Genomic DNA, 18,921 nt, shown 5'->3' with positions numbered 1-18,921 from the left:
AAACATGTCTTGACGGTATTCCCTGCGGATAGATTGTCTCGTTGTCTTAATGACTTACTGTTGAAATTTGCGGGACATGTCCCTCCCTAGAGATTCTGCCTGCAATCCTCGATCCTAAGCATATCTTCATTTCTATCAAAGTCCTGGTAGAAATAAGGAGCACCTGATTGAACAACGTGTCAGCGTTCATTAGTTCTTTTCTTCTTGATGGCACGGCCATCATCGTGAAGACTGAGGTCCTCGGACCTCGTCATGACACGTAGCACAAGAATAAGTATGACATTTCAGTTCGATCTGAACATGGAAGAAATGCCTTCATCGAGTTCGATCTTAGTTGCTCCATAAGTATTCGCAGCATGGAGTTGAACCATCTACGACACCGCAGTATCGGTCTCTGTAACCGGCAGGTGTAGATGGATCCTTCATCATCCGATCAAGCAATTCTCAATTGTAGCAGGCTGTACAACTGATTTTTTTCTACTTTACAAGGAAGTGCAGTTGCTTCGAGTCGATCGAGAATGGTTACTAGTACTATAGGGTGAAGAAGGGCATCACATAGAACATCTTTCGCTGTGATCCCCTGTGGATTGACATTCTCCCGGTCTATCTTTCGTAGCGTGGTGGCTGGTGAGCGAGAACGAAATGAATTAGACAATGACTTAGATACAGCAATTTGACAGTGTCAAAATGACGAAGAAAAGGATGTTCGGGCGTGGGCTTTTCAGTCCGGCAAATGTGCACCGCAGAAGAAGGAATTGAGTAGTTTAGTCCGTATCCTGAGAGAGGAAGCAACGGATGAGTAATAGAGAAAGATAAAGTAAACGATAGGGGCTATTGCTGGACGACTGACATATCATGCCATCGTCATGGGTCATAGCAAGGTGTGCCACCTTGCTCACTCATGCGTAGACTCAATTCTATGCTAACCTCGTGCCTCGGCCAGCGCAGAAAATCCAATTTCGCTATCTACCAGGCAGGACCGGTTCTGTCAAACTGGCTGGCAGTATGGGCTCTTCCCAACAATCTTGACTCACTTTGACTGTTACGAAAATTGGTGACTATTTCGTCAATTATCATTGGATGGACAGTCTTAAGGCTTCGTCAGGCCGACACAATCAGCACCTCTATTGCCGGCCTGACCTGACCTGAAGACTATCCACCCAATGATGATTGACGAAATAGTCACCAATTTTCGTAACAGCCAAAGTTATTCAAGGTTAAGATCGTCGGGAAGAGCCCATATCTGACATGTTTCAATAGCGAAATCTGATGATAATTGTTTTAGTAAGTATTATACGGCTGAGTGCATTTCCCCTCAGACCGGTAGAACTGGTCCTAGTCAGTGCAGTACCGCAGATCTAGATATATATCGCTCTTCCAAAAAACAAGTTTATGTGCGTGCACCGGAAGATATGAACCATAAGGAACTGCGGGATGAAATGTATTGTGAAATACGAGGGCGTCAACCTTCACACTGACGGAAAGAGATGTCCAAATTCAAGGCCCTGGACGTGTCACTAGTTGCATGTTCGATAAGGGACTTCAAATGGATATGTTCTTCCTGCGTCACCCGGACCATGGAAGAATAATGTTCAATGCATAGTATAAAAAGCCGTCTGCTTACCGTCTCATTCAGATCGATTTGACCCCATATCATATCCTCACAAACAATGCATCTCCCCTCTGTCATCGCCGTTGCTTCCGCTTTGATAGCATTAGCATCTGCCGGTCCCGTTAACATTGATAGCAGCGGACACTGTCCTATATTGTGCGCGGCAGCAACTTGCTGCCCTCCTCAGAAATGTACGATGTTGGGCCTCATATATGTGAGTATAAGTATCTGCGTCTTGGATTTAACCACGCGACTCACCGGCGTGGTAGCCCGTCTGGACGTGTATGTAAGACGAATGAGTGCCATGTCAACTACGGTGAGTCGTATTTCTACCTCGATCAGCATCGATGCAGATGATGGCTGATGGCACGACACAAGAATTATTACTAGTTTGATGTTGATTTGATCAATGTCTTGCTTCCGAATTGACTGCCGCTCGAGCAATGGAGATATTGGAATAGGGGTCTCAAATACTTGAATAAATAGAATGACTAAAGTACTTACGAGTTTTGCAGTCTCGTCGTACACTTGAACATAGAAGCCTCGATGGCACCACAACCCCTCCCCTCATAGGCGCTGTTGACTGCATTTTTAGTCTGCACTGGCCCACTGGAATATGTCACAACCCCACTGAATGGTGGTCTACATCGAAAGTTGTCATTATCAAACTGCGAAAGCTCGAGATCCCGAAGTCTGAAATGGCACTAGGCTGCGGTGAGTGATCCATGTACTTCCAACCAAGGACGTCTGGACAACGAAAATATCGTAGATCTGCAAATGGAAGACTAAATGGTAGTCATCGAAGCCATTGATTTTTAAGAAAAAGTATCCAGCACAAAGTGCCGGCTATCAACAAGCCTCGCTATCACAGGACATCTGACAGACCTCATGTCATTTTGCGTAAACCAGAAATGAAAATAAAAAGCTGCATCACATAACGTCGAGAGAGATCGTTCAGGAAATCCGTCGACAATGTTGATGTTTTAATCAACATCATGAAAAATACAGGCAGTGATATTGAAATCAAGTGCTCTCAGCCTCGTACAAGCAGAAACAGCAGGAATAATTGCAAAGACTTGAATGTTTGCACAATGAAGGTATTTAAAAAAGAGATCCCAAAATCCTTGAAATGGGAAGAAGGATATGTGGGCGTGCAGGACGTGGTGCGGAAGACGGAATATGACAGTTACGCAATCTCCAAAAATTTCAAGATCGAGAAAGGACAAAAAAGGTAGACGTGATCGTCACTCACCGCTGCAGGCGCACCCATACCCCAATTCCACACCACATCCGTCATGAAGTATGTCACCGCGCAATCCCTCGTAAACTTGTACCCATTGGCACGTTGACGATCACGGGCAAAGGCTTCATCGGCCCACGCCTATATCTCGAAGGAAATATCAATACACGCACATAGTCGTGAACTCATCCAACTTGATCTGGAAGTCGAATGTAGAACATATATGAATGGCGCGTCAGTGGCCGTCAAGGCTCGTCAGTGCCGCGTCACATGCGCGTCACAGCCGCGTCACGACCACGGCAGGCGCGGCAGGACCGCGTCAAAATAGCTACGCCCGTAACAGGGCTGACGTGGTAGCTGCATGTACCTACTGCACAAAAGATTGAATTTGTGAATTAAGAACGGGGAATGGTTTGAGATTGAGAGAGGCAGGACAATTGAGCACGGAAATGGGTTGAGGGTCACAAAAGAGTGATAAAAGGCATCAAAGGTGTTATAAGGAATATCAAATACCGTAGTGATAATGAATTGCAGGCTCTTGAATTCTAGTCGCTGCAATCCAGATGCGCAAAACTGTTGTACGTATGTGCTACTATTGCTGGTCCCGGTAAATGCCCACCAGACATTCACCTTGATTCCTGTAAAGGCACAGTACGCGTTCTACACATATACCAGGGGGGCGCTGTGAATATTTGAATATTTAAGCATCGATCGGTGAGGTTTCCTGATGGCGATTAACCTGCTTCGGCCTTCGAGATGACATGCTATTAATAGTTCAGGCTAACGTACGGGCGCTTCCAACCGCACGTTCATCATTGATAATAATCCTTTCTGCAAACATGTAGACGCCAGTCCACTACCACCACGCCTCCTACTTACATTGCACCAAAACACGCACATCCAGATATCTTTCCCACTTACTAGATGGATGAAAACAATCCTCCTCGCAAGAAACGCTGGGGGCGGTCGAAGCCAAGTCATTCAGACCCTCGCTTGGTAGAGGAGACGACAGCCAGTCACAATGTATGAACTTTCATATCAGTATTTATATCATCTCTAATTTTTACAGCCGTCCTTTCTCTCCCCTTCGAGGAATGGATCTCATGCACGACGCCCAGGCCCAGTTTGCAAGCTCTTTGGCAAGGCGACCAAGCGCTTCGCTCGAAGCGCTCGACAATCCTCCAACCCTGAACCCACGGCTGCAAGTTCCAGCCTGCAGGACATTCGACCTGTTCAGTCAACTAAGGTAAGCGTAATCTAAACCCTGAATGTGCCCCGTGAGCTATGATTGGTACTAATCGCTGCTGCAGGATCTCATCCCTCCCACTCTCGAACCAAATTTTGGGCAGTCTTCCAATTCAGTGATCATAGAAGTAAGTTCGACTAACAAAGTTCGAAATATTTTTAACCATCTCTTTCGACAATATGCTGACGTCTATCCTTAGGCCGAACATCTCGACCCGAAATTTGTGAACGACAGAATTGCCAATGCTAACAAAGGTCTCGCAGGCGCCAGCCACGTCCCAACAATACTCCAAGATATTTCTTCCGTGACCAACAACCTGCCATCTGTTTCTGATCCAATCGATACGTTCTCCGTGTTGCTCAAACCCTTGAAGGCATTCAACTCCATCGCTAACGCGATTGCAGATGTACAAGCCATCCATCTCTCTTCTGTACGTGACTAACATTTGTGCGCAGGTCCATCCCTACGCGAAGGTGGCACTGAGCATCTTCACTTGCGCATCCAAGGTAGGACTCTTTCTCAATCATCGCCGTTGCAGGTTGACAAAATCTCGGTAACAGATGATTCTCGATCAGGCAGACCGTGATGTCGCTGCTTCCCTTCTGCTCTCAAAGATATCTGAAGTCTATACTTTTATCATGGAGGAGGAGGAGTTGGCCAAGATTGAATCTATGCTAGCGATATATGTGAAGATAGCAAAGCAGACACTGGTGTGTGCTGATTTCATCAGCCATTACTCTCAGACGAAGAGTGCCTGTGAGTGTATCCCATTGCTTCATCCACCAAACTCAATGTTGCCTCTGTTCGTATAGGGATAAGACTTGGCAAACACGTTCTCGGGGAAACGGACAGCACGATCCAGAACTACAACAATGTCCTCGATAGTCTCATGCAGCAGTTCCGAGACAAGGCGGCTCGTGATACCCTTGTGATCGTCCACCATATGGGTATGATTCTGGTTTCAGGTCTCTTTGAGCCTCATCTGACATTCCACAATCCTTGGCATAGCTGAGAGTTTGGACCTCGTAGGCATGGAGTACGCAACGGGAGCCGGATTAAATACGTCTAAAATTTGTTTACCAAATACTCGGCAAGACCTCCTAAAGGATATTCAGAACTGGATCAGCAGCACCGAGGAGGGTGCTCCACGCATCTTGTGGTTGTCTGGCACAGCAGGCAAGGGTAAATCGGCTGTCGCCCATACAATATCCAGCTGGTACATCGAACGCGGTGGTCTTGGCTCATGCTTCTGCTTTGATCGTACTCAGCAAGCGGATCGCCGTCAAGACAAAACATTCACGACGATCGCAAGCGATTTGGCGGACTGCAACCCTATCGTGCGGCGAGCGTTGGCGCAGGCAGTTCGTGACCACAACGGACTCAAGCGGACTCCAGATATCGCAAAACAATGGCAGGAACTAATCATCAGTCCCATAAACATAGCCTCAAAAGCCATCGCTGCACCCGTCCTAATTGTCATTGATGCATTGGATGAGAGTGGTGAAGCTAATTCCCAGGAACAGATTCTTCGTCTACTCGCTGGTAAATTAAACACTTCTACGTCACAACTATCCGAACTCCCAGCCAACTTCCGCATTCTCCTCACTTCCCGTCCACTTGAAGACATTCACAACACTCTGCACGCCGTGCCACATGTTCACCACGTTTCTTTGGATGCTATCTCGTCTGCATCCACAGAACTTGACATACAGCTTTATATCTCTCACGAGTTGGAAGACCTGCATCACATCTTCAACGATGCGCACTTCAAGGCACTTGCCCTAAAATCCGACGGCCTGTTTGAATGGGCTCGTCTCGCCTGTGAGTACATCAAGGGTACGAACAAGGTGGGCGTGGGTCCGGTGGGTCGTTGCAAAGCTGTGATCACTGGAACGTCTGAGAAAGGAACGCGTCTGTTGGATGATATTTATACACGCATCTTGAGAGATATCATGCCGGAGGACGAGCGCAAGGAAGCTATCCCGGTGTTTTGCTCGGTCATGGGGCAAGTCCTTGCCTCGTTGGAACCACTTCCCATGCCTGCGTTGACGGCTATGCGGCTGTATTTTCCCGAAGGGACTTGCGATTACGAAATAGACCGGGTCCTTGGCCCGTTGGGATCCCTTTTGACCGGCACTTCGGATTCCGATACTCCCATACGTCCCCTTCATGCATCATTCTACGACTTCCTCACAGATGAATCGCGGAGCCATGACTTCTCTGTTGATGCATCAGCAGTGCATAGAGATCTTGCCTTTGCCTCGCTTCGGGTTATGGACTCGAAGCGCGGGCTTCGCTTCAACATTTGCTCCTTAGAGAACTCGTACTTGCCTAACTCTTCCGTCCCTGATTTGGAGAAACAAGTCAAAGAATCCATTCCAGCTGAGCTATCATACTCATGTCGGTTTTGGGGGACTCATGTCAGCTCTACGTCCTTTGGATCACCGCTCGCTAAGGGAGTTGAGGCTTTCTTCGATGGAGAGCGCCTTCTTTGGTGGTTGGAAGCACTGGCTCTGATGAGAAGCCTCGGTGGCTCGGTAGTGACCCTCTCATATATTGCAGATTGGCTTTCGGTGCGTCGCTCAAGTTCATTCTTTTCCCAACAAATTCTTACGAGTAGTGGTGTGGTCGCAGGGTCATGCCGAGTTTAGGCACGTCGGTGACGCTATCAGAGATACCTTGCGTTTCGTCCGCACTTTCGCACCCACCATTATACGCAGCACTCCCCATTTATACCTGTCCGCTCTACCATTCGCTCCAACACAGTCAAGAATATTTCGCAAGTTCGCCACAAAGTTTCCCCACACCCCCCGCATTATCGCTGGCCATGTCGAAAATTGGCCTTCGATGGAAAAGATAATACACACGAATGCTGAGGTTTCGTCGGTTGCAATGTCACGAGACAGAAAATATATTGCATGTGGTTTATTCGATGACACGATCCAGGTGTGGGATACAGAGACTGGCGAGACATTGTGTGCCCCTCTTCAAGGCCACACTGACTATGTTGCGTCCGTTGAATTCTCACCGGATGGACATCACATCGTTTCAGGTTCAGCGGATGAAACAGTCCGGGTATGGGAAACAGCAACTGGCAAGGCATTGGGTACCCTTCACGGGCATACTGGCTATGTTTGTTCCGTTGCAATCTCGCTGCATGGAAATCACATAGTATCGGGCTCGGCTGACAAGACGATCAGAGTATGGGATATGGAGACTAAGGAAGCAGTGGGCACCCCTCTCAAAGGACATTCTGACTGTGTAAAGTCTGTCGCGATCTCGCCAAACGGGCACCATATCGTGTCTGGTTCCTACGACAAGACGATCCGGGTGTGGGATATGAAGACTGGCCAGGCAGTGGGTACCCCTCTCCAGGGTCATACCGACCAAGTTTTGTCTGTTGCAATCTCACTGGATGGGGAATGCATCACGTCTGGTTCACGAGACCGCACGATTCGAGTGTGGGATATGGAGACTGGTGAGGCATTGGGTGCCCCTCTCCGAGGGCACACAGACTCTGTTCATTCAGTTGTATTCTTGCCGAACGAAAATCGTATTGTGTCTAGTTCAGAGGACCAGACGATCCGAGTGTGGGATGCGAAGACTGGCGTGGCATTAGGATCCCCTATTCAAGGCCACACTGCCTCAATTGAATCTATCACAGTCTCATCGGATGGAAGTTGCATAGTCTCTGGTTCAGGCGACAAGACGATTCGAGTGTGGGATACTGACACTATTACGGGCAAGGTATCAGTCGCTACCTTTCAAAGCCACACTGGCGCCATCAACTCCGTTGCAGTCTCATCAGATGGACATCGCATCGTGTCCGGTTCAGATGATAAGACAGTTCGAGTGTGGGATATAGAGACTGGCAAGGCATTAGTTGCCCCTCTCCAAGGACACACAGAATCTGTTCAGTCAGTTGCAATCTCGTCGGACGGGAAGTGCATCGTGTCTGGTTCAGCCGATGAAAGCATTCGAGTGTGGGATACTGGGACTGGCAAGGTTTTGGGTGCGCCTCTCCAAACCCATACTTACGTGGTCTTATCTACTGCAATCTCGCCGGATGGACATCGCATCGTTTCGGGTTTATGGGACGACACAGTCCAGGTGTGGGATGTAGCAACCGGCAAGGCAGTTGGTGCTCCTCTCAAAGGCCACACTCAGCAGGTTAACTCCGTTGCAATCTCGCCGGATGGCAAACACATAGTATCTGGTTCAGATGACAGGACAATCAGGGTGTGGGATATGGAGACTCACGAGGCAGTGGGCGATCCTCTCGAAGGACATTCTGACTGGGTTCAGTCTGTCGCAGTGTCACCGGATGCAAAATTTGTCGTGTCTGGTTCAAATGATAGAACTATTCGTGTGTGGGATATTAGGACCGGCAAGGCATTGGGTTCCCCTCTCCAAGGGCACACCCACTTTGTTCGCTCTGTCGCGATCTCACTAAATGGGCACTACATTGTGTCCGGTTCAGATGACAAGACGATCCGGGTGTGGGATATGAAGACTGGCCAAGGAGTGGGTCCCATTTTCCAAGGGCACACCGGATGCGTTTATTCTATTGCAATCTCACCAGACGGCAAGCGCATTGTGTCTGGTTCAGAAGACAAGGCCATCCGGGTGTGGGATATCGAATTTTTTAACCAGCCCCACCCGCCTGCAGTATGCTTTTCACCTGACCCATCCTACGCTCTTCATTCTGCCTCCTCCTTTCTCCATGATGCCTCAACCCCACTCTCTATTGTTGCGAACGAGGATGGATGGGTTGTAGGTCCTGACGGACGGCTTCTTCTCTGGATCCCACTCAATTTTCACCCAGTGATGTATGCTCCAGGAAATACACTGGTGATACACGATCGTGCCTCGCAGTTCGATTTGAGTCGTCTTGCGCATGGCACGTCTTGGCACACGTGTCGGGAACAGGAGGCTGCTTTGCTTTCGTTATGATACCCTTGTATATCGCGCCACACACTAAACATGAATCATACCATATGTGTTTGTCTTGGGCAGGGCTTATTCAGTTCACTTCGTCACGTACGCCCGGGGCGGCGCCCCCGCCACTAGTCCAGTAGGATTTTGACTCCTGATACACAATGTTTTCCATGATACTAAAGCACAGCCGTACGTTATGTTGTTTCCACTATCGCTGCTAGCTTCTACATGCATCGCAAATCACATTCCGTCTTTCTCTGACTCTTCCTGTGATCGGGAACACAAACAATAGATTTTGCTGTACATATCCTATCCTGTCACGGTTTTTCCCTGCCCAGCCGCAGTCGAGTGAACATAGATCAAAGGTTTACCTGACCATCAATTTCATCAAGTCCTATAATCCTTGGAATTATAGGACACTCGAAATCCTCATTCTTATCATCCTAGCTAGTGCTACTTTTACCATCCGTTTCTGGATTACATCTTTTTCCCGTCCATACACGAAGGATTCCCAACGTAAACGTACCCGTATGGTCCTCCAAAAACGTTAACGCTTCCAATTGTCCTCGTCCCAAGCTAGTACTCTCTTTGGTCCGCGCGCTACATCAAGCTCGTCAAACACGCCTCCAATCATCGTACCGGTTTCAGGATCGTGGTATGCTCCTGCAGGACGTCTGCGATGGCGTCATTGAGCTTCGCGATCCTCTATACATACAATCTCGAGAGCCTGATAGATCGGGGTATCCGTGCATATGGCTGTTCTGTCAGTCTAAACGTTGAGGTGGGTGGAATGGCTGAACCGAATGATGTGTGTCTGTGTTCTGTGTTCGTTACTGACGCGCGCGCTGAATGACCTTTCAAGTTGATGCACTCATCAGCCACCCACAAGCGTCTCAGGTGAGTATATGCGCTCTTGCTCTTGCAGAAATCTTTTACTCCTACATAGTCTTTGAATATTTTGAAGATATGAAAAACTGCGACTGTCTTGATTCTTCAATTTGGCAACTAAGCGTACAACACATTGACGGATTGATTCACCTACTCGCAACAGCGCCTCCGACGACCATGGATCCATCATCAGCCTCATCAGCCACCCACTCACGCACCTGGATACTGTCCAGCTTCCCAAAGGTTCCCACACCACTTTGGAATTCACCTCCCACTCCAACCGCATCAGCGCATCAGACCCTTCAGTCACTTTCCATGTAGAACCCTGGCTCCGGATGTGCCAAAAGTCTGTAGAATCATGGCCAGCCAGTCACTGGCCGGAGTATGCAAACTCCAGCTGGCCGGAGTATGTGGAATCAGTGTTGACTGGTGTAGATATATACATATTAGAATTACTGTAAACACAATAACTAGCCTTATGCCTACAAAATGTATAATACAGCTGGCCGGAGTATGTAGAATTAGTGTTTAGTGTTAATATATATATAAATGATTACCATCAGTGGTAGTGGCTAGCTTTATGCCTGCAAGATATAGAATTCAGCTAGCTAGTTGGCTGGCCTGATTTCACTGCAGGTAGAATCAAGCTTGCCAGTATGCAATTCTGTAACCAATGACTGACCAGCCTTGACTCCACTGTTGTAGAATCAAGAATCAAACTGGCCAGGACACAATGTTGAAACTGATAACTGGCCAGTCTTGGTTCTACATGTTGTAAAATCAAGTCAGCCAGTCACTTGTTATTAAGTTGCATACTGGCCAGATAGCCTGTACAACATGTAGAATCAAGACTGGCCAGTTATCAGTTCCAACATTGCATCCTGGCCAGTTTAATTCTACAACCGTAGAATTAAAGCTGGCCGGTTTAATCCTATAGAAGAATCAAGCCTGGCTAATTATTGGTTTGGGATTTCTATACGAGTACTAGTCATTAGTTACAGAATGTCATACTGGCCAGTTATCAGTTTTAATATTGCATCCTGGCCAGTTTGATTTTACACCAGTAGAAACAAGGCTGGCCAGTTATCAGTTCCAACATTGCATCCTGGCCGGTTTAATTCTACAACATGTAGAATCAAGACTGGCCAGTTATTAGTTTTAATATTGCTCGGTTTAATTGTACAATAGTAGAATCAAGACTAGCTAATTATTGTTTTGTAATTTCTATACTAGTCATTAGTTACAGAATTTCATACTGGCCAGATAGCTTGTACAACATGTAGAATCAAGACTGGCCAGTCATCAGTTTTAATATTGCATCCTGGCCGGTTTAATTGTACAATAGTAGAATCAAGACTGGCCGGTTTTCAATCACAACATTGCATCCCGGCCGGTTTAATTCTACAACATGTAGAATCAAGACTGGCCGGTTTTCAATCACAACATTGCATCCCGGCCGGTTTAATTCTACAATAGTAGAATCAAGACTGGCTGGTTTTCAATCACAACATTGCATTCCGGCCGGTTTGATTTTACAACAGTAGAATCAAGACTGGCTGGTTTTCAATTCCAACATTGCATCCCGGCCGGTTTAATTCTACAACATGTAGAATCAAGACTGGCCAGTTATTAGTTTTAATATTGCTCGGTTTAATTGTACAATAGTAGAATCAAGGCTGATCAGTCATTGGTTTCAGATTTGTATACTGGTCAGATAGTTCCTACGACATGTATGATCAAGACTGGCTGGTTATTGGTTTCAACATTTCATACCGGCCGACTTGATTCTGTCTATTGTAGAATCAAGGCTAACCAGTTATTGGTATCAGAATTACATGGACTGCATAGGGTAGATATAAGCTAGTTATATACTCTTATAAGGGCCAGCCATGTACATACATGCTGTAGGAACCATCTGGCCAGTCCATATCTTAAATACAATTATCTCGGCCAGCTGTGGACTACATAGAGTGGAGCTAGTGCTAGCTAAGCTACCTTGTCATTCATTAGCATTGAGAATTATCCTGTCATATTTTTCCTAGCAAAGACAGTATACCAGATCAAAGTATAAATTGACATCCATTGAAATTTTTCTCTGCCTCCTCAACAAATCTTCCCCACATCAAGACCTGCTGATAAGCATAGGCTTGATGACCAGGTCTGGTGGCTTGGCCACCCCTTCTCTCCCATTCATTCTGGTGGTACTTGAACCAGTTTATGGTCCAACCCATTTCATGTCTTACCAGCCTTAATTCCTCTTGCCATCTATTCCATCTAGCCTTAGCCTTCAACCAGTTCACCCTGTAGACTAGATCGGTTGGAGCTTTAGTGACATATCATAGAGATAAAGATTTTTTCTTACATTCATCTATCCAGGCATCGTCTTGACCTTGGCTTGCATTATTTCCCCTCCAAAACCAAGCCAGCCTGTCTGACCCTTGTCCAAATCTATTTTCTTCTGTCACCTCTTTGTCTATACTGAGCTCTGTAGGCGATATTGGCTGATAAAGACTCCCCAAGGTGGCTTTGTCCATGCCTAGACCTTCCATTGCTGACCTTGCCCTCTGATAGCTTCTTACACACTTGTCAATTTTGAGCTGACAGCGTTGAGCTTCTTGCTTTGACCTAGTCCCAGCCCATGTAGAATTAGCACTTCGAAAATACTGACGATAGATGATAGCCTTATGACCAAGGGCCATTCGAAGCTTTTCGAGGCAGTCAATGGCTTGGCCCTTTCGAAGTTCTAATTCTTCAGCTTGGAGGGGACCCAGTCCGAGAGCCAATGCATCCTGGTAGGGCACTGATGATGGCATCCAGATACCCATCTCTTCAGCCAAGATTTCTTCGTCAATATACTCTGAGATCTCTTCATCTGAGACCTCTCCCCAACCATTTTCATCATGACCTGCATAGCAGAATCTAGGATCGTCGGAATGCACTGTTGCAGTTCCAAGATCCATACCAGCAGTCATGGCATCAGCTGTTTCATGAAATTTAGCTATCCTAGCTGTCAATCTCTGTCGCTTCTCTTCTATAGAAACTTTCTGTCCTGGGGTTGCATCAGTAGGAAGTTGTCGAATATCTGCCCTTAGTCCATCCCTAAAATAGTACTATGTCAAACGGTTTCTCTATTTTTATTGGTTACATACTGTAAATCCTCCAGATTGATGCCAGTAATGAGCCAAGAGACTGTCCCAGGTTTGCTAGTGTCGGTATTCTCAGACTCAGTTAATTTGAGTCTAATCTCTGCCATAGTTGGAGCTAGATACAAATACTGATCAGATGTCTGTACAAGAATAGCAGCCTCACAACTAGACAGAGTTCACTTACCTTTGTTCATCTGCAACTGATAGATGTCAAGATACTCTCCACGTTGTTCCATGGCCTTTTTCTCATTGATCTTCCATATCGAAATCTTCTCAGGGTCCAGAGACAGAGTGAGCTCGTCAAAGGGAGACTTTGTGTCATCAACACCTTTGAGAGCCCGTTTGTACTTTTTCAAGAGAGTCTTCACTGGAAGCTCAATTGTCAAGCTTGTTCAAATGCAAAATTTGGAGGGCTTACTTATTCCCACTATTTTTTTCCAGTTTGAGTCTCGCATATGATCATCAAGAACTTCTTGACAGTGAGCCTGACTCATTGACCGAGCAGTTGGGGAGATCTTATTGAATGGTGCCCACAGAGTCTCCAAAATCTTCCCATCAACATGTCCAGCCCCTTGAATAAAGTTGAGGCTGTACCTTGCAAAGCAAGCTAATTTGTGAGCGCTAAGATGGAATTTTCCAACTGCTGGAACGATGTGCATATTTTCAGGTACAGACAAGCCCTTGCTCTGGGCTACTCTCTGTAGAAAATTAATGCTCCACTGACACCCCACATCATAAATGATGAGGGAAGAGTCTATACCAGCTGAATGATAATTCAATGCATTGCATATTGAGTAGTCGATATTCATGTGTCTAAAAATTACCTGAGCTTGCATAACATGTTGATTTGGAGGACATACACAGACCTTTCGCCCTTCTGAAAATCAACTATACTATGAGGAACAAAGCATCCATGTCGAGCACAAGCAGTTGCTCCTACACCTGTAGCTCGAAGATTGCTCCTGCTGATATTGGCTGCATTTACTGCACGATGATTGCTGCAAGAAGACCACTACAAAGATAGTGAAGCATGAACGAAAAGTGGTTGTCATGAGCCAACTCACCTCTTTACTTTCTACAGCCGATGACAGATGAGTCTGGTATTCTTGATCTTTCACCATATACCCAAGCCCATCTGACAAACTAATGTCCAACTGTGGTTTTCTCATTACCATATGTTGAGCAGTGAAGTTCCCGTCTACCACATATCTTTGTGAAACAAGCCAACTGTACAAACAGGTAAGCATAAGGTTAAAAATGTGCAAAAAAGAAAAGTAGAAGTCTCTCTCCGGACCAACTCTCTGGCTGGCATGTCTTTGAGTGACATCTATGCACCTCAGTTTAACCGGCCAGCATGGTTATGCATGCTATCTGTGTCAAGCTAGCAAGCCAATTTAATGTGCCGGCCGGCCTGGTTTTACATCCAGTCTATGCCATGCTGGCCAGCTTGATTAGAACATAAGTCAGTCCGGCCGGAGCTCTCGTACACTATGCAGTGTAGGGCTAGCCAGTGAGTATGATATTCTCAAGTGTGGTAGAGAAATTGAGTCGCCTCTCCTTAGAATGAGATGGATAAATGACTTGCCTTTCATATCTGGCTTGCCAGTCAGGAGGTAGGTTAATCCCAGGCTGTGGACAAGCAGGGCAAAACCAAGCCAGATCACCCTTGTCCGGTTTCTGCTCATCATTATGGGCAAAGCCAAACCATTTTCGACTCATCAAGTCTCTCCACAGTCGAGACACTCTCATAAGTTCTCGATATCGATTCTAGAAAAACAAATTGGTACTGTTAGTTTAACTTTCACCAAGAAGACTTATAAGACTTACAGGAACAGTATCTGGGAAACAGTTATTGGTCATTCGACGGATTTTTTCAAAGAAGCTGGATGCTGAAGTCTTGCACTCCAGTGCATCAATTAGAAAATGATTGAGGACATCAAAAGTAAAGGCAGTCTGTGGTCGAGTGGTACTGGCTGGAAATAATTTAGCTTTCAGCAATTGCAAATGCTGCTGACAATCGACCCCAGGACAGCTGCACCAGACAACGTTGTGCAAAAACACTCCAGTGGAATGTACAATGGTCAACTTGGTTGGTATAGTTGAACCATGAACTGTCTCCATTGGTGAAAAATTGGCCTCTGCGTCCATCGGAATATTCTCCCATGCATGCATGTCGTCAGAAAATGGACATGGTTGTCCCCCATGGCCCATATACCAGATAAACCCAATTCTTCAAGTGATGTGTCGTTGAAGCATTTCCCAGTCCACTCTTGAACCTTGTGGAAGGGCAAAAACTGGTGAGCATTGACAATGCAAGAACGACAGAATGTCTGATCTCCACTGCAAGTCAAACAGCGGAATTTCCCTTCACCAATCTGACAAGACTGGCACTGGGATACATCGGAGGGTTTCTCCAAGTCAAGGAGAATATCCAAGTACAAGTCTCGGAAAGGCAGATATTCTTGGATGAAGTCATTTTGTGTCTGGTCGTAATAATCTCTATTTAGTACATCATTAAAAGACACTGAATCACTATGCTTGCCTTGGTTTTTCTTTGTGAGTTCTCTACATAGGAAACAAAGTCACCAAGGGTTTGTCTATCAAAATCTTCATGACTGTTTTGCAACCCTTGAGTGTCTTCTCTAATACGTTTACGAGGGCTGGAGGATGGAGATGGTGTTGGGGCAGTGTCATAAAGGCTATCAGCGCATGATTCCACCCAGGTTGGCTTCCTTCTCTTTCCAATGACTTGTTTATGAGACACATAGGCAACATCAAGGTCCTTGCCTTTAGACAAACGACCTCTTCCTTGGAAGGAAAATGTAGCTGCCTTGAGTCGAGTTTTTTTCTTGGGAGACATAGGGTTACGTGTGGGGGGAAAAATTGATATTATCAACATTCTATTTTTGATAGTTGAAACCATTCATAGGAATCACTAGATCACATCAACTAATCTAGTAGGTATACTGTCAAACACTTGATTTGTCCCATTCCACCCCTCCTCCTCCAAGAACCACTCCTTTCTTATCATCTACTTGTCACAACAAATAACTATCCTGCTGCCCCACCATCTGCAAAAAATAGGCCTGTGTTGGAAAGGGGGGTCTGGATACCCCGCATCTAGAGTGGATTTTATCCCTCATAAAATGGGCAATAACGAGCCTTTCTCCCGGACCCCATGGACCAATAGAATGTTGTAAAACCTTCCCGGAAATGAAGACCATTGTCCCAGGGTAATAATCCAGTTCGGCCCCAACATCTGCTAATGTCAACTTAGCCTCATGGCCACTGCCTAAACTAATCAGAAGATCAAAAGAAATGGTGCGCCACCAGAATCTCTGTGTGATAAAGTTGTACGATTTGCAATTATTTCCAATCCTGAGAAGATCGAGGGCCAATCACAGATGGGTGGTGATGTTCTATCAGAACCTTGAAGTTCCTCAATAATACGAGTGATTGCCAAGGTGCCTGCTTCGAATAGATCTGGAGCCGATACAGCGGTAATGGCATTCCAGAAAGATTCAGTAGCTGATAAAGCAGCTAGCCACTCTTGGACTTCCACAGACTTATAGGAAGCCGAGGTAACCATTGGGTCTTCCAGTCTCTGCAAATGAAATCAAACAAAGTCAAAAGTAGCTAAACAGCCACTAAATTTGGCCTATACCTCGTGTCTTTGCATAAAATATGCTGGTGATACTGTGACTCTGCCTGCTCCAAATTCTCCACCCCCCTCTGGGACAACAAAGCCTTGAGATCGCCAAGACTGTTGGGTGGAGGACGTAATTGTTTCAAGAAGTAAAGTCCGTAAACCCTTAGTGGCTGAGTTCACATATTCCTAATTTAATTTATCAATTGATGAGGGGAATTCCCAAGGAAGAATGAACATACAACCCGAGAAGAAGACAAAATATTTGGCAAGTAAATTGTTAAAATTTTACCTTGCCTGTCCACAATAGTAGCTGGTGCTGAAATTTTACCGATCATAGCTGCAGAAAAGTACTTTGGTAGCTGATTGGTATTAGCGAGGGGACCATCAGATTTAGGTGTAGAGACTTTGGCCATTTCGGCAAATCTGTCAACATCCCAATCCACATAATCTGCAAATGATGTGAATTTAAAACCAGGTGATATCTTGCAGAGTGAAACAACTCACAAGGATTTACCATGGCATGGGCAACTGTCAGTGCAGCTCGATTGATCTCATATTCTGAGATTGACGCAGAAGCATGGAAGTTGACATCACGTGTTGCTAAGCAACTGTCTAGCTCATGTCCAATTCTTAATCTTAAGTGAGACCATTTAATAGAGCGGATCAAATAAGGCCCTAAATATAACCTCTCACCTTGCTTTGTGTAGAAGGTGAGTTTGCAATATCCCCCCTCTGAAAATCCCTGTTGCTGATGATTTTCCCATAATTTCCTTGATCCTTGTGGTCAGAGCTGCTCTCAGCTTGATTGATTGACTCATTTGTTGGTCCATGGGTGAGCAAGGAAAATTTTCAACCAGCTCGTTCGGATCAAGACTCAATTTAACTTATATGAAATGATTCCGAAAAAATTGTCCCGCGATCAAATTTGGATATATGAATGGAATCTACTGATGGAAGACTGATTAAATGAAGTCTTGCCCAGATTGTGACATAATTAGTACTGTAATAACTCGCTCAGATGCTGGAAGAGTGAAGACTAATATTGGCAGACTACCACAGAAGAATGAATGATATTCTGAATCTGGGACTACACTGTGGGATCCCTGTCTCAAATAACAGGAGACACTTCCAGCTGGAGTTCAACGCCTTGAGAGACAGCAAGGACTCACTTATTAAGAATGCAATCACAAAAACAGTAGTGTATAATAGTAAATTGGCATCCGGAGGACACCAGGACAAGTAGCAATGACGCCATATGATACAAACTGCCCTGCACCATCAGAAGGCTGACTCTTCCCTTCTGACCATGGAGGGGAGATACCTCTGAGGTTACCTCTGAGGCATATACTGGCTAGCCCGCCCTCAAAACTGTTCGTGTTAAGAGTTCTGCCTCAGAGGTAATACTTCGTTAGCTACACCTATACTGTAGGGTATTGAAAATGTTTTCTTTGTTAACCGAAGAAAACATTCTCAATACCCTGCAGTATAGGTGTAGCCAACTTACCTCTGAGGCAGAACTCTTAACACGAACAGTTTTGAGGGCGGGCTAGCCTCTAAGTGGCCTGTAGGGTATTGAGAATGTTTTCTTCGGTTAACAAAGAAAACATCTTCAATACCCTACAGTATATGCCTCAGAGGTAAGTTAGCTACACCTATACTGCAGGGTATTGAGAAACCCTGCAGGCCACTTAGAGGCTAGCCCGCCCTCAAAACTGTTCGTGTTAAGAGTTCTGCCTCAGAGGTAAGTTGGCTACACCTATACTGCAGGGTATTGAGAATGTTTTCTTCGGTTAACAAAGAAAACATTTTCAATACCCTACAGTATAGGTGTAGCTAACGAAGTATTACCTCTGAGGCAGAACTCTTAACACGAACAGTTTGGAGATACCTCTGAGGCATATACTGGCTAGCCCGCCCTCAAAACTGTTCGTGTTAAGAGTTTTGCCTTAGAGGTAATACTTAGTTAGCTACACCTATACTGTAGGGTATTGAAAATGTTTTCTTTGTTAACCGAAGAAAACATTCTCAATACCCTACAGTATAGGTGTAGCTAACTAAGTATTACCTCTGAGGCAGAACTCTTAACACGAACAGTTTTGAGGGCGGGCTAGCCTCTAAGCGGCCTGTAGGGTATTGAGAATGTCCGTCAGTCCAAAATATGCTAGCAGCCCAGGCAGATGGTGACAATGACGCCATATGATG

At 45.7% G+C, this 18,921-nt stretch overlaps 4 protein-coding genes across 4 annotated transcripts; 2 read left to right on the top strand and 2 right to left on the bottom strand.

Moving 5' to 3' along the window:
• The first annotated feature begins 1,599 nt into the window (after positions 1–1,599).
• Positions 1,600–2,055, top strand: HD556DRAFT_1427642 (uncharacterized protein). The gene has a single exon (XM_041304667.1). It carries the CDS (start codon positions 1,671–1,673, stop codon positions 1,974–1,976), a length of 306 nt encoding a protein of 101 aa, XP_041151938.1. The 5' UTR covers positions 1,600–1,670; the 3' UTR covers positions 1,977–2,055.
• A 3,074-nt stretch (positions 2,056–5,129) lies between these two features.
• HD556DRAFT_1251305 (uncharacterized protein) lies at positions 5,130–6,749 on the top strand (the record flags this gene model as incomplete). The annotated part of the gene is made up of 1 exon (XM_041299003.1): positions 5,130–6,749. The coding sequence occupies one exon, from the start codon at positions 5,130–5,132 to the stop codon at positions 6,747–6,749; it is 1,620 nt and encodes a 539-aa protein (XP_041151937.1).
• A 4,707-nt stretch (positions 6,750–11,456) lies between these two features.
• On the bottom strand, positions 11,457–15,242 carry HD556DRAFT_1315058 (uncharacterized protein; the record flags this gene model as incomplete). Its single annotated transcript, XM_041301069.1, has 14 exons — positions 11,457–11,521; positions 11,698–11,715; positions 11,738–11,764; positions 11,824–11,919; positions 12,002–12,247; positions 12,287–13,023; positions 13,074–13,185; positions 13,255–13,437; positions 13,489–13,883; positions 13,937–14,082; positions 14,135–14,297; positions 14,722–14,837; positions 14,898–15,043; positions 15,086–15,242. 14 exons carry the CDS (start codon positions 15,240–15,242, stop codon positions 11,457–11,459), a joined length of 2,607 nt encoding a protein of 868 aa, XP_041151936.1.
• A 1,129-nt stretch (positions 15,243–16,371) lies between these two features.
• HD556DRAFT_1451755 (uncharacterized protein) lies at positions 16,372–17,549 on the bottom strand (the record flags this gene model as incomplete). Its single annotated transcript, XM_041308022.1, has 5 exons — positions 16,372–16,674; positions 16,735–16,905; positions 16,959–17,167; positions 17,224–17,354; positions 17,413–17,549. The coding sequence occupies 5 exons, from the start codon at positions 17,547–17,549 to the stop codon at positions 16,372–16,374; spliced, it is 951 nt and encodes a 316-aa protein (XP_041151935.1).
• Positions 17,550–18,921: the final 1,372 nt, after the last annotated feature.

This window comes from Suillus plorans (assembly GCF_016647745.1).
Source record: "Suillus plorans strain S12 chromosome Unknown HD556scaffold_145, whole genome shotgun sequence".
NCBI lineage: Eukaryota > Fungi > Basidiomycota > Agaricomycetes > Boletales > Suillaceae > Suillus > Suillus plorans.
Note: the sequence above shows the minus strand (reverse complement) of the source record. Positions and strands in the feature narration are given on the sequence as shown.

What these genes read in the sequence shown, in the direction of transcription:
- HD556DRAFT_1427642 (XM_041304667.1), top strand. Translation starts at nt 1,671, where the DNA reads ATGCATCTCCCCTCTGTCATCGCCGTTGCTTCCGCTTTGATAGCATTA.